General features: G+C 42.3%; 1 protein-coding gene across 3 annotated transcripts in view; it reads right to left on the reverse strand.

Annotated features, from left to right (window-relative positions):
• ARSB (arylsulfatase B) overlaps positions 1-13,840 on the reverse strand; it is a 197,809-nt gene extending 183,969 nt beyond the window's left edge. For 2 of the 3 annotated variants that reach the window (XM_030800486.1, XM_030800480.1), the window contains exon 1: positions 11,003-13,840. In XM_030800486.1, coding sequence (XP_030656346.1) covers positions 11,003-11,320 — 318 coding nt within the window. In that variant the 5' untranslated portion in view covers positions 11,321-13,840. The remainder of the gene's footprint in view (positions 1-11,002) is intronic. The other variant, XM_012505247.2, reaches the window with a different exon arrangement.
• Positions 13,841-16,166: the final 2,326 nt, after the last annotated feature.

Below are 16,166 nucleotides of genomic sequence, written 5' to 3' on the forward strand. Positions count from 1 at the left end.
TAAAGTCCAAGGGGTTACCTCCCTCTACCACGTGTGGCTGTCTCCTCTTCATTAAACCAAATCTTCTCTCAAAAAACGACTTCTCCTAAGATTTTACTTGACCATAAAAAATCCTCTCCACAAAGGCAGAAGGTCTGCAAATCCAGTGGAGGACCTGGCTTGTTCTAAGCTCTGTGACATAACTGAGAGATCCTTGTTTACATATTGGTTGCACGTAACAATTTATTTGGTCCAGTGTGTTATTCTGTCTTCTGCACACCTAGGAGATCCTTGCAGTATAGTCTCATGAGCTTAAAAGAGAAAAACCAATCTCTTGCTGGGGGAGAGGAAGATGGCAGCTCCCACATCAGAATCTCTTTCAATTCCCCTTTCAGAGGTCCAGACGGTCAATCGATTAGTTATCTATATGGGAGTTCAGAGCACAATATTTCAGCTACACTCAAACTCTCCCAAGAGCGAAGCAAACCACTGCTGCACAGAAGGCGATAGATGCTCTTTCTCTCCTCACCTCAACAGTGTTGAGATAATATCCCGTTGAACAGAAGGGAGGTTCTGTCCAGTCAGTCTGGTCTGAGCGAAATGAACTCATATCCTTATGTGCCCACATATGTGTGCAATACCTCCTGCTGCAGTACTTAAAAATTCAGAAAAATGGGCCACTGTACCCCACCACCTTATACACCAGAGAGCCTACCGGGAAGCTTCATGATCAGAACGCAATCACAGAACATGCTGGTGGCAAAGCAGGAGTTCAGAATTTCTAGCCTGTGCCTCGGATAGTACACGGCAGGTTTTAACCATGGTCAAGTAACACTTGTGCCACCTTAGGGTTTATTCCTGGAGATGCCCAAAGAACAAACAGATAGTGGAAAATCTGCTCCCTCCCCACAGAAGCCATCTAAAAAGCAGTCAGCTGCCCATGCTGCTGAAGCCAAGAGCTACAGACACGCATTATGTGTGCTAGGGGCCTGGCTTTGCCATCTGGCTTGGCCCTTCAGGACTCAGGCTGCAGAACTGGCCCATGTCACTGACAGTTTTAAGAGTCTATTTATTTTGGTGTTGATTAGTAAAGACTGCAAATCTCTGATTAAACCCACAAAGGGATATTGTTTGTAAAAAAGAATAAACAAGTCAGAAAGGGTTTCAGTGCCTCCCTCTGTTTAAATTATAATTCCAAAGAAAGCCCAAATGGAAAAGGAAGGAAAATATGAAGAAAGCTGAGGGAAAGGAATCTCTCAAAAGGTGATATGATTAAGGAAACGCAAACAAAAGATAATGACCAGAGAGCAACAGCTTACGCTCAAAGTGATTCCTGAAATGACAAACCTCGTAAATCAAGCAACCAGAAAATCCTCTAACTCAATTGGTCATATTCCACTTAGCTCCAAACTTATTTCCTTATTTCCTCATTTGCAATTTCCTGGCAGGTAAAAGATATAAAATCTGGAATTGTTTCTTTAAAATAGCTGCAATGTTTGCGGAATAAGGCCTCCGCACTCCCCTTCCCTCCTGGGAAAATGCCTCTTGGATTTGGCTAGGCTTAGGAAGGACACCGGACTTTAGCAAACCCATGAAATTCACCCCAGGGCTCTGCTGTGCTTTAGTGAGGCCATCTTGCTTGTCCCTATAGAGCTAATGCATCCTTTGTTTCTCCCCCTAAAGGAGCACAGGAATAAAGACACTGTTTTCTCTTAGGAGGCAACCATGGTCTCAGGGCTACATGGTCCTCTAACAGCTCCCTCCTCCTGTGCCTTTGCCAGGGGATTCTAGGAGCACCCACCTTGAGACATGCATCTTTCCCCAATCCCTGCACCCAGTACACATTTATTCCAGCTCTGCACTCTCCTGTACCCCACTTCTGAACCTTAAAGCCCAGGGAGAGGTGACCACTGGCTGGAGTCCACTGAGGGGCCAGCAGATGAGGAGCAGGCAGGACAGTGAGGGCGAGGAGGACAAGAAGCAGGAAAGGGAGGGCATGCTCAGGCAGAGCGCCTGCACCACCATGCCCTCTTCTGCCTGCAGCATGCATCTTTCTTGCTCACCTTCTTGAAGCAAACTTGAAGCAAAAGTCAAAAATTACCCACGATGCTCCAGCACAGCCTCCTTCCTATATTTCCTGTCCAAGGTTCCGCCTCAGGGGTGAGTGAAAAGCCGTGAAAATGTCTTGTCCATTTATCAGTGCGATTAAGAAAAATGTGGTTCAGATCCCTTAAGAATGAAACCTTGGAGTCATCTTTCATTGCTTCTATTCTGTGCCAAGGTTTATGGAGTTCTGGTGGAGTGGCCCCCTTGGTACCCAAGGTAAGGACATTCCCAGTTGAGGACCAGTTACTTTTCTTAACTTTTTTCCCAGAATAGTGTTTTTCTTTAAGGCCTATCACTTTCTTACTCTTTAATCTTTTCAATTTCTTAAAAAAGAAGTAAAGGGATTAGAAATGACATGGCAATTTGAAGCAGTTTAATTAAGATGGTGAGCTCTTTCAGGAACTGCATAAAAGTGCTTCTCACATTCGATCATTTAATTGTCCAACACTGAGTGCTTCTTTAGCCCAGAGACAAACAAGGCAATCTAATGGAGAAGTCAGACCTCAGAACCACTTATCACAATTAAAATGTGTACTAGGAATAACAAAGGTATAATGAATATTTTGTATTGAATAAAGTCAATTTGTAAGAATATGGAAAATTAGTAATATTAAGTTTTCTATTTGAACTAAATGCTGTACACAAATTCTATTAGAAAAGCTAGAGAATTTTTAAATTAATATTTTTAATCTTGAGGTTTTAAACAAGGGGAAAATAAATATAAAATCTATTTTCTCATATGCATAACATGCCTTCAAGCGATATCAAGAAACCAATAAACAGGAGCTGCCTATGGGAAGGAAGGTGGGGAGACGGGATGAAAAGATCCTCATCTATATATTTATATTTTTTACATCTTTTATATCTGAAGCTTTTGAATGTATTTCCTGGAGACTATTTTAAAAACAGGTTACTTTTTTTTTTTTTGAGACAGAGTCTCACTCTGTCACCTGGACTGGAGTGTAGTGGCGCCATCCTGGCTCACTGCACACTCTGCCTCCCCAGGCTCAAGCAATTTCCTGCCATCTACCTCCTCCTGCCCGGTCTCAACCTCAGCCTCCTGTGTAGCTGGGACTACAGGCACTTGCCACCATACTTCGTTAATTTTTTAACTTTTTATAGAGATGGAGTTTCACCGAGGCTGGTCTCAAACTCCTGGACTCCAGTGATCCACTCACCTCAGCCTCCCAAATTGCTGGGATTACAGGCATGAGCCACAGCACCCAGCCAAGCTTATTTCTTTTAAAGAAAAAGAGAGAATATGTACAATTAATTCTAATTGGAATTACATGTATCCAAAGAATGCCACATGGCACTTGACTGTATTTCCTTAAAATATATCCATTTGGAACACTGTTAGATTAGAAATGTTTTTTAGTGTATAACAGCCTCAATGTAACCTTACTATAAAAACTGACACAAAAAAAGTTCAAGTTTTAACACTTTTTAATGGGTGGGCAGCATTAAACCCAGGGAGACCCAGCCTGCCTCCTCTAGCTCTTGGCCTGCCTCTGGCACCCTCATTCACTCAGCTACCATCTCATTCTTACAACAAGCTCATTCCAGCCTCAAGGGCTTTGCTTCTGTTGCTCCTTCCTCCACGTTAAACTTTGCTAGGATGTGTGCATGGCTGACTCCCTTCATTAAGGCCTCTGCTCATACTACCTCCTTGAAGACACCTTCCTGAGTCAAGATCACTTGACCTACTTTATTTTCTTCTCCACATGTATTATCATGCTATTTAAATTCACCTTACTTAATTATTTGTATTTCTTTCTTTTTTTTCCCCCAAGATGGAGTCTTGCTCTGTTGCCCAGGCTGGAGTGCAGTGGCGCAATCTCGGCTCACTACCATCTCCGCCTCCGGGGTTCAAGCAATTCTCCTTCCTCAGCCTCCCGAGTAGCTGGGATTACAGGTGCGCACCACCACACCTGGCTAATCTTTGTATTTTTAGTAAAGACAGGGTTTCACCATGTTGGCCAGGCTGGTCTCAAACTCCTGACCTCAGGTGATCCGCCTGCCTCGGCCTCCCAAAGTGCTGGGATTACAGACATGAGCCACCACGCCTGGCCTGTTTGTATTTATTTCATTTCCCTCTTGGTTACTCCTTCTCCTTACCTCACCCCCTTCAGATTATAAGCACCAAGAGATTCCCAGAGTACAGTGGCATAACTTGCTGCTCGGTAAACATTTGTTGAATGAAAGAATGAATGAATATATCACACTTAATGGTGATCGACTGAAAGCTTCCCCTCTAAGATTGGAAACAAGACAAGTATGTCCACTCAGGCCACTTCTACTCAATATTGCACTGGAGGTCCTATCCAGGGTAATTAGGCAAGAAAATGAAATAAAAGGTTTCTAGATTAGAAAGGAGGAAGTAAAACTTCTTCTACTTGCAGATGACATGATCTTGCACTAAAAAACTCTAAAGATTACACACACACATACACAATTAGAACTAATAAGTTCATTAAGGTTGCAAAATGATCAACGTACATATATCAGTTGCATTTCTATGCAACAGCAATGAACTACTGAAAATAAAATTAAGAAAGGAAGTCTATTTACAATACCACTGAAAATAGTAAAAGAGGAAAAAATTTAACCAAAGTGCAATGCTTACTAAAAATTATAAAACATTGCTGAAAGAAATTAAAGAAGACCTAAATAGGCTGGATGTGGTGGCTCACGTCTATAATCCCAACACCTTGGGAGGCCAAGGCAGGTGGATCATTTGAGGTCAGGAGTTCAAGACCAGCCTGGCCAACATGGTGAAACCCCATCTGCATTAAAAATACAAAAATTAGGTGGGCATGGTGGTGGGTGCCTATAGTCCCAGCTACTCAGGAGGCTGAGGCAGGAGAATTGCTTGAACCCACGAGGTGGAGGTTATAGTGAGCCAACACTGTGCTCCAGCCTGGGCAACAGAGCAGAGCGAGACTCTGTCTCAAAAAAAAAAAAAAAAAAAAAAGCCCTCTAACTAAACAGAAAGACATCTCATATTCTTAAATTGGAAGAGTTATATTGTTGAGGTAGTAATACTCGCCAAATGGTTTTACAGATCACTGAAATCTCTATCAAAATTCCACTTCTCTTTTTTTTTTAATAGAAATGGACAAGTTGATCCTAAAATTTATGTGGAAATGCAAGGGGGTGAGAATAGCCAAACTATCTTGAAAAAGAATAACAAAATTGGAAGACTCACATTTTCTAATTCTGAAACCTTTGTAGTACAAAGCTACAGTAATCAAGACAGTGAGGCACTGGCATAAGGATAGGCATATAGATCAATGGAATAGAATTGTTAAGTCACACATCTATGGTGAATTGAGTCTTGACAGTGGTGCAAAGGGTGCAATGGGGAAAGAATACCCTTTTCAACAAATGGCACTGAAATATTTGGACACCTACATGCATCTACATACCTCAAATCGTACATAAAAATGAACTCAAAATGGATCAAAGACCTAAATGTAAAAACTGAAACTATAAAATACTTAGAAAACGTAGAGGTAAATCCTCATAATCTTGGATTAGAAAATGGTTTCTTAGACATGGTACCAACAATATGAGCAACCAAAGAAAAATAGGTAAGTTGTACACAAAAATTTGTAACTTTTGTTTACATCAAAGGACACTATCAGAAAAGTAAAAAGCAATCCACAGAATGGGAGAAAATATTTGCAAATAATCTATCTGATAAGGGTTTATTTAATAGTATCCAGAATACATAAAGAACGCTTACAACTCAAGAATGAGAAGATAAATAACCCAATTTTAAAATAGGCAAAGGATCTGAGTAGACATTTCTCCAAAGAAGACATACAAATGATCAATAAGACATGAAGAGATGTTCAACATCATTAGTCATTAGGGAAATGAAAATCAAAACTACAATTAAATACCACTTCCTACTCACTAGGATGACTTGAAGGCTATAATCAAAAAGACAGATAATGACAAGTGTTGGCAAGGATGTGGAGACACTAAAACCCACATACATTGCTAGTGGAAATATAACATGGTATAGCTGCTGTGGAAAACAATTTCCAGTTCCTCAAAGAGTTAAATGTAGAGTTGCCACATGATACTAAGACAGCCAGGTGGGAGGGGGTCCCTGGCAAAACTCCAGCCAGACCGTGCACTGGGATGGAGCCACGGAGGTTTGCGTCTGGCCTCTCCTCTTCCTATGGCACCTGGGATTCAAATGGGCGATGAGGGAAGCACTGTAGGAGGGACTCTGACCTTTCAGCGGGTCCCCGTTTCCCCCTTTTTTCCTTTTCACCTAATAAAACCCTGCTTTACTCACCCTTCAAGCTGTCTGCGAGCCTGAATTTTCATGGCCGTGGGACAGACAAGGACCTCATCGTTAGCTGAACTAAGGAGAAGTCCTGCAACAATATGGTGTTTCACTCCTAGGTATTAACCCAAAAGAACTGAAAAAATATGCTCATACAAAAACTTGTACATGGATGTTCACAGTAGCATTATTCATAATAGCCAAAAAGTGCAAACAACCTAATGTCCATCAACTGATGAATGTATAAACAAAATGTGGCATTTCCATACAATGGAATATTATTGAGCCGTAAAAGGGAACAATACATACTGCAACATAGATGAAAGGACATCTATTGTACTCCATTTATATGAAATGTCCAAAATAGGTAAAGCCACATAGATAAGAAGAAGATTGGTGGTTTCCAAGGGCTGGTGGAATGAGGAAATGAAGAGTGACTGCTAATGGTTGAGTGGTTTCTTTCCGAGGTGATGAAAATATTGGTTGCACAACCTTGTGAATATACAAAAAACCATTGAATTAGATACTTTAAAATGGTAAATTATATAGGATGTGAACTATAACTTAATACTGCCAGTGGGAATGTAAATTGGTACAATCTCTTAAGATGCAATTTTGCAATACTTATCAAAATTACAAATGCATTTACCCTTAAACCCAGAAAATTCCATTTCTAGGAACTTATTCTTCATATATGTTCCAATATGTACAAAATGGCATATGTACAAAGTATTCACTTCACCATTCTTTGATATATCAAAAGGCTGGAAACAACCTACATGTTCATCAGTATGTAACTGGCTAAATAAACTACAATGTATCCATTTAACAAAATATTATGCAGCCCTAAAAGCTGTGAGGATAATCTTTAGTCAACAAAATGGAATGATTTCAAATGTTAAGTAAAAACAAACAAACAAAATAGGAGCTGCAGATCAGTGCGAAGAGTATGTTACCATTCATACAGAAAAAAGAGAGAAATGATATATATATAAATATATATTTCAGAGCATTGTTTGTCTACAAAGATGGGAACTGGATGTCTAAGGAAGTGTGTGTGTGTGTAAATTTTCACTGTAAGCCCTTTTGCAGCTTTTAAGTTTTTAAGCCATGTGAATGTATTTTCTATTTTAAAAATAAAATACAGATTTTTTTTAAAGATTTCACAACTACAACTAATGAATGAATGAGTCATAGGGCTGTGGGAAGGCCCCTAGCCTAAGTGTAGAGAGACCTGAATTTCTAGTTCTTGAATTTACCAGTAACTACTTACCCCATCTGCTAATTAGTCTCCTCCATTGCCTCCAATCTGTACCCAGTCCCTACACATTTTTCACCATAGCATGCACGTTTAAAATAGTTCATTTGTGAGGGCTCTGAACAATTAAATGTCTCAATATGAAAGGCTGAATTCAGGTTCCCGATTAAATAAGTTCCTAGCAGCAGAACAAGTAGTACACGCAATTTGTAAGACACCTTGTGTTGGGCAAGATTAATCTTTCTACCAGTAGATGGGGTTAGTATGATAGGTATGATAATGTGCATTTGCCAAGTTAGAAACTCGCCCTAATGGACACAAAAGCCTTAGAGTTAAATTAATTTAGAGCTAGTCAAAGTCTAGAGTTCAGCCCAACTCCTCTGTTTCACAGATGTGGAAATGATGGCCAGCAAGGTCACAGTCTGACGCAGCCAAGACTGAAACCTACATCTCAGTTCCTGACCAGTCCTCTTTACTCAATACATAATTTCTTAAACCAAAAAAAAACTAAAACTCAGGATTTCGTGAGAATATAAAGTCCAGTCAGTCTAGGCTTGTTTATCAACTTGTGCTTTTCTTTTCTAAAGTTAAATAACTATGAGAAAGGGGTCTGTAAATATTAACTTAAAGCATGACTGCCAAGTTCATAGATACGACTCTTAACAACTTCCTTCAAGTAACTCATTTTGAAACAGTCAAAAAATTCCTTCATTTTATTGTCTACAATTAGATGCATAACATGACTCAGAAATAAAATCTATTTTTATTTTACACGGAATATAGGTCATTCCTAACTCAGAAATATGATGGGTTGATTCTTTACATTGAGATGTTTAGGAATGACCCAAATGTCCAAAGGTAATACAGGGATTATTCAGTATGTATGAAGCAGCCCTTGGGATGTTATTTTTAATAATTTTGAGTAGGCAATATGGCTTAGTGGTTATAAGCATCAACCCTAGGGTCACGCGGCCTGGGTCAAATCCTGGCCCAACATTTACTAGCCCTGCAACCTTGGGCAAGTTTCTTAACCTCTTCCAGCATCAGTTTCCTTGTTATAGAACAGAGATGATAGAGTTGTTGTGAGAATCAAATGAGTTAACACTTGTAAGTGCTCAGAACAATATCAGCATATAGTATCTGAAGGAGACTCCTGAGCCTCCCCAGAAATTTCTACTTCATTAAAAGTGGACACTTGCTCACCCTGGGTAATATCTATTTGGGTCTCATGAACTCTAACAGAATAAAGTGGGTGAGAAAAGTGGAGAAAAAAAATGTTTGGGGAAGCAAGGATGCTTTAGAATCAGCTACACTGAGAGGTCTCTAAACCTTTCAGAGTGCCCAGCTTCTCTACTCATCCTTTACTTCATAACCATGGGGTACTCTAAATACTAAAGTTTGTTCTCCAAGACTGCATGTTGGTGACTGGTGGGGGAGGATGTTAGGGGACAAAAGCAACTGATTGCAGGAATGGGTTTTTTGTTTTATTTTGGTTTTGAGATGGAGTCTTGCTCTGTTGCCCAGGCTGGAGTGCAGTGGTGCAATCTCGGCTCACTGCAACCTCTGCCTCCCGCGTTCAAGCGATTCTCCTGCCTCAGTCTCCCGAGTAGCTGGGACTATAGGCACATACCACCACACCTGGCTAATTTTTTAGTTTTAATAGAGACAGGGTTTCGCCATGTTGGTCAGGCTGGTCTCGAACTTCTGACCTCAGGTGATCCACCTGCCTCAGCCTTCCAAAGTGCTGGGATTACAGGCGTGAGTCACCGTTCCCGGCCCAGGAATGGGTTTCTGAAGTTGGTATTTGCTTTCCTGTCCAAGTCTTTTGGAAGGGAAGAACTTGGAGAAATGAATGCCCCTTCCATTCTTTTGCAATTTAAGTTTAGTTCTCTTACTTCAGGGCAAATGCAGAACCCTTTGGGGCAAACCTCACCTTTCCCTTCTTCTTTACTGGCACATCCCTTTACTCCCACAAAGTGTCCAGGGTGAGATTTGCACAATGAAGGGGATTCCTGATTACACGTAGCCGCCAAGGTCAGAACCGCCAAAAATACTAAGGTGGATGGGGAAGGGAAGCATCCTTTACTCCCATTTCTAATCTTGGCTACAGCTATTTCTCACCCTTAGCAACACCCAATCTTTCCTCTTTATAAAAGCCTTCAGACCACTGCGCATACCTTTATCACAAGTAAGCCCTCCTTTCCCTTGATCTTAGGACCACGTGAGGCTACGGTTGATCTGAAAGGTTATGCGAACACATACTTGCAAGGGCAACGTTCAAATATATATCCCCTGTCAGTAGCACAGTAAGCTGAAAATATTTTTGTTGCGTAAACAGCATATGTACTCTGTGGAGGCATGCAGGTGGTATCCAACAGTACCCATTTACTATATTTAATATGGTCATAATAACTTCAGGGTCTTAGAAATATGACAATCGTATTCAGATTGAAGAGAAAAAAGGCCAATTTCCTAAGCCCGAGACGACCAGTGGATGCAGGAAAAGCACAACAGACACTGCCTTGACCACTTTCTAGCTGTGCGATTCTTATGCCAACGAGCCTATACAGGCTTCTTGCCTCGTCTGTAAAAGGGGATAAAGACAACTACCTCATGTGCTGTTTCAATAATTCACTTTAAAAACAACAAAATGCTATGCAACTGTTCTTGCTATTCTTAGCCTTCTAACATCTATGCACGCTCTACATTTATATTTCCTTCGTTAACTGCGGAGCAGTTCCTAAAGGGAAGCTTTTAAAGAGATAATGAAGATGCTCAGAAGAATTCAACACAAGGTTACATGTGAAAGGAATGTCAGCAGCCTAAGAAAAATCAACCTAGCATCAAGTTTCATTCCAGGGGTGCTGAGAACCTGGAAAAAATAATCTTTGGTGGGACACTCCTAACCCGTGACCGCTGGGTTCCCAGGGGCCAGGGTCGCACCCACGGAGAGCACCCCTTCATTTTACCTCCTCCCTCGTCTTTGCTGCCAGCCCGCGCCCTCCCCAGTCTCCCACCTCAGGACCGCTACGCCTGCGGGCCGCGGCGCCCAGCACCCGGCATTCCCATAAACCCCTTCGCCCGGAGCTTCAGAAAACGAAAGACAAAGCCACCCGCCCAACCCGGCGGCAGGGGCGCGGGTCCGCGGGGCGCTGGGGCCGGGCATGCGCAGAGGCCGCGGCGGGCTGCCGGCCTGGAGGAGCGAGGTCGGGACGAGAAGTCGCCGGGGCCCATAACCGGGTCCGGAGACCGAGACCCGCCTGCTAGCGCTCGCGGCCTCAAGGGCCGGGTAGGAGCGGGAGGGCGCAGGCGAAAGGCGGGGCGGAGGCGGCGCGGGCGGCGGGGGCGCAGCGTACCTGGTAGCGGCCAGTGAGCAGCTGGCTCCGCGACGGCGTGCACAGCGGCTGCGTGTAGTAGTTGTCCAGGAGCACCCCGCCGGCCGCCAGTGCGTCCAGGTGCGGCGTGCGGATGCGGGAACCGTGGAAGCCCACGTCGTTCCAGCCCAGGTCGTCTGCCAGCACGAAGACCAGGTGGGGCGGCCGGCTGGCCCCGGCGCCCGAGCCCGGCGGCGCCAACAGCAGCAGCAGCAGCAGCAGCAGCGGGAGGACGACGGGGAAGAGCGGCCGCCGAGGTCCGGGGCCTCGGGGCAGGCTCGCCGCGCCGCGCGGACCCATCCTTGGCCGCCCGCGGTCCCCAGCGCCTGTGGCGCCACCAGCCCCGTGTAGCGCTGATAGAATGAGGAACTGAGCTGCCGGGGCCTGCTCCGCCCCGGCGCGGGACGGCACCCCCAGCGGGCCGTGGGCTTGCGAGGTCGGGCGCTCGGCCCCCGCCGCCTCCGACCCGGGCCCCCGGCCGCTGTGGCGGAGGAGGAGCTAGAGACGAACCCGCGGGCGCCCGCTGCCCGGCTTCTTGGAAACTCAGCTGACGCTTGGAGGGCACCAAGGCCTGTTATCTACCCCGGCAATGAAATTTGCACCGTGGTTTCCTAAAAAAAAAAAAATTTGTGTTCTTTAATAACGCTTCATAATTTACAAAGCATCTTCACAGCCCGCGTCTCCTGTAAAGCCTGCAACAACTCTGGCAGCTAGACATTATAATTAGTGCCAGTTTTTCCATAAGAAAAAAGCTTATAAATGGTTAAACCTCTGACTCAGATCCTGAACCATAATGTCTAGCTAGCAAGTCATTTCTAGCACAAGAGCCCAGCCTGTGGCAGGTGGGAGGACGGTGAAAAGGCAGAGGCCTAAATAGCCTTTCACATTCATTTATGCGTGGTGTACACCCATGAAGCCACTTCCTCGCCACTAGCAAACAGGAGGCCAAACACACAGTCTGATTGCACGGTGCCCTTTGGAAGGTGCAGTTACTTTCAAGTTGCCCTGGAAGGATTTGGAGTGTTGTGTGGTCATTGAATAATAGCTCATTCGCTTGTCCGGATATGACCCCACTCAGAGCTGGCTCCTCCACTAAGCAGTGACCCCAAGAAGCACACAGTATCTAGTTAGCCTGAAATATCTGTGAGTGGAAGGAAAAAATCCTTTAGTCACGTGCTTATTGAATTGGGAAGTTAGCCGTATGACCAGTAGATTCCCGTTGCCATTCAGACTTTCTGTCTACTCTCTGTCTGGACATATTATAGCTGTTAACAGGTGTAGGGGAAAATTTTTGCATTGCCTAGAGAACATACCCTTCCAGGTTGAGTCTGATTCCGTGGAAGTTATTTACAACTTTATAAGTTATAGATAAATAACAATGGAAAATAATTCTTATTTATATATAAACAAATGAACTTCATCCAGCGGAGTAACAATCCTTCCCCTCCACGACTACTACCAAGGAAAACAGTTTCACCTCCGCTTGCACATTTTAGTATTCCTGATCTGTTCTTTGGATTGTCCTTTGAATTGGTTTTAACACCTTACCAATTTCCTTATTAATGAGTTAAATAAAATCATGTATTCAATTTTATATTTGTATGAGGGTCATGATTTTGCCTTTTTTTCCCCAAGAATCCTGTAACACATGAAATGTTTGCCTCTTACATACTTAACACTTTTTTTCTTTGCATGAAGTAGATTAGTTTATGTTATATGCACTTTAGTAGAATCAATGAAATTTAGCAGAAAAAAGTGAAAATTTTAGCATTAGTTAAATTCAAAGAATAACTTTGAAGAACTGTTTGACTCATTATGTCAAGGATTGAACTTTTCATTTAAACACCCTGTAGAAGACCTTGAAGGACTGAGAATTTCCGCTGTGGTTTTGTGTGTCTTTCTCCCCCATAATTCTTCCTCCCTGGTCTCCTTGATAAAAATCAAGAAGAAATAATTGATGGGTGCTAATCTGCAGGAACAATTCCTCCTTTAACCAACTTCTCCTGAAACTAGCTAAACTTGCACAGATTCTTACATCCTATGTTTTTTAAATAAAAGCATATGTTAATAGTGCTCTGGAAATGTGCAAATAGAAGAGTTAATTCTATTTTCCATCTATGTTTTGAACACATAATGTGCAGTACAAGCTAGTTATTTTATAAAATCTCTCAATTGGAGTTTGATGTTTCTTCACGATTAGATAGAGTTTATGGATTTGTGCAGGAATACTACAAAAAGTGATGTGGTATGTTTTTCGGTGCTTCCTATTAAGAGGCACATGATGCTGAATTGCTTTCTTATGGGATAACTTTGTTAGGGTAAACATTTCTTCATTGTAAGGTTAATATTTTCTTTTTGTAATTAATAAATATTTTATGGAGAGATAATTTGAGAATATGTAAATATCCTGTTATGCCTCACACACATTATTTTGCTTACCAGTTTTAGTATCTTGCTTCTTGTTTCAATTAGTTATAATTAGGATGGCTACCAAATGCTGATTTTCTAATTCCTTCATTTCCTCTGTATTTACGAGTTGCCTTTCTACTGTAAGGAAGAACTTTCCCTTCTCATTTATTTATTTCACTATGAACTCGTGAATTCTTGTTTTAATCAATATGCTATAATCCTTTACTGTAGTTATTTCAATGCTCAAATTTTCTCTGTTTTGGCCAGTGGGAGCCCCTACAATCTGGCTCATATCCTTTTGGCATGTCCTCTTGAATCTTTGAGCATGTCCACACATTTTGATACAATGAGATTTTCTAGCCTCAGCTTGCACTTTTCCTCTCCCAATCCTGGAATTAGACATTTCTCCAAGGAACCCTGACTCTTTTTTTTTTTTAGACAGAGTCTCGCCGTGTCACCCAGGCTGGAGTGGAGTGGTGCAATCTCAGCTCACTACAATCTTGGCCTCCAGGGTTTAAGAGATTCTCCTGCCTCAGCCTCCCAAATAGCTGGGACTACAGACACATGCCACCTCGTCTGGCTAATTTTTGTATTTTTAGTAGCAACGGGGTTTCACCATGTTGGCAAGGATGCTCTCGAACTCCTGATCTCAGGTGATTCACCCCTGTTGGCCTCCCAAAGTGCTGGGATTACAGGTGTGAGCCACCACGCCTGGTCAGAACCCTGATTCTTTTTAGGGATGACATTTAGAAACCAATCTCTGTGTTTTAGATGTGCTCATTGTTACTGGGCTGTCATCACTTCTAGGATCTCTCTCAAGACAAAGATAGGAACTATATACACACACACTCACACATACACATAGAAGTGTTTATATGTACACCACACCCACATACTGTATCTAAACATATGTATAAAACCATGAGTTTATAATGAATACCTCTAACTCTATTTCCCCTCATTTCTATATATGTATAGGTTGTACCAGTTTTCATCACTAGCAACTGAGTAGTATATTGAAAACAGTTTGGCAATTTCTTAAAAAACGAGACCTATTCTTATCCTACAATCCAGCAGTCACACTCCTTGGTATCACTCTGAAGGAGGTGAAAACTTACATCTACACAAGAACCTGCACACATGTTTACAAAGCAGCTGTATTCATAGTTTCGAAAACTTGGAAGCAATGAAGATATCCTTCAGTAGGTGAAAGGATAAACAGTAGTACATCCAGACAATGGAATAGTATTAAACAATAAAAAAATAGGAGCTATCAAGCCATGAAAAGACATGATGGAACTTTAAATGCATATTATGAAGTGAAAGAAGCCAATCTGAAATAGCTACATACCATATAATTCCAGCTGTGTGACATTTTGAAAAAGGCAAAACTATGGACACAGTAAACAAGATCAGTGGTTGCTGAGTTTGGGAAGTGGGGATAAGTAGATGTAGCATGGAGGATTTTTTAGGGCAGCAATCTCCAAACTTTTTGGCACCAGGAACTGGTTTTGTGGAAGAAAGTTTTTCCACCAACCGGGCAGCAGGGGTGTGGGGATGGTTTCAGGATGATTCAAGCACATTACATTTATTGTGCACTTTATTTCTATTATTATTACGTTATAATATATAATGAAATAATTATACAACTCACCATAATGTAGAATCAGTGGGAGCTCTGAGTTTGTTTTCCTGCAACTAGATAGTCCCATCTGAGGCTGATGGGAGACAGTGACAGATCGTCAAGCATCAGATTCTCATAAGGAGCGAGCAGCCTAGATCCCTCCCACGTGCAGTTCACGATAAGGTTTGTGCTCCTACGAGAATCTAATGCCGCCGCTGACCTGGCAGGAGGCAGAGCTCAGGCGATAATGCAAGTGTTGGGGAGCAGCTGCAAGTGTAGATGAAGCTCCGGTTGCTCACCCACTGCTCACCTCCTGCTGTGCTGCCCAGTTCCTAACAGGCCACGGACAGTACCATCCATGGCCTGGGGGTTGGGGACCCCTGCTTTAGAGCAGTGACACTACTCTTTATGATACCACAATGGTGGATACATGTCATTATACATTCATCCAAACCCATAGAATGTACAACACCAAGAATAAACCCAAAAGTAGATTGAACTTTACATGATTATGCTGTGTCAATGTAGGTTCATCAGCTGTACAGATGTACCACTCTGGTGGAGGATGTTGATAATGGGGGATGTAAGCATGTGTGGGTACAAGGGTTATATGGGAAATCTCTGTACCTTCTTCTCAATTTTGCTGTGAATCTAAAACTGCTCTAAAATAACTAAGTGTTTTTTTAAAAGTACTATACTTTTTTTTCTAATCTGATACGAGAAATGATATATCAGTATAGTATTTTGGTTTTGCTTTTCTCTTATGAATAAAATTGAACATTTTTTCATGTGATGAAGGGCCCTTTTAATGTCACTTTTGTGAATTGTCTGTGTTGTTTTCAATCGGTTTTTTGGTCTTTTCCCATTCAATTTTAAGAATTCTTTATATATTACACAGGTTACCCCTTTAATTGTGGTATTTATCACAAATATTTTCTTCCAGTTTGTCAGCTGTCAAATTGGTGTTTTTAACATGGAAAAGTTATTTTTCTTCTTTTCTCTTTTTTTATTTTTTCTGAGACGGAGTCTTGCTCTGTCGCCCAGGCTGGAGTGCAGTGGCACGATCTCAGCTCACTGCAAGCTCTGCCTCCCAGGTTCATGCCATTCTCCTGC

This window comes from Nomascus leucogenys, chromosome 2, assembly GCF_006542625.1.
Source record: "Nomascus leucogenys isolate Asia chromosome 2, Asia_NLE_v1, whole genome shotgun sequence".
In the NCBI taxonomy this organism is placed as follows: Eukaryota; Metazoa; Chordata; class Mammalia; order Primates; family Hylobatidae; genus Nomascus; species Nomascus leucogenys.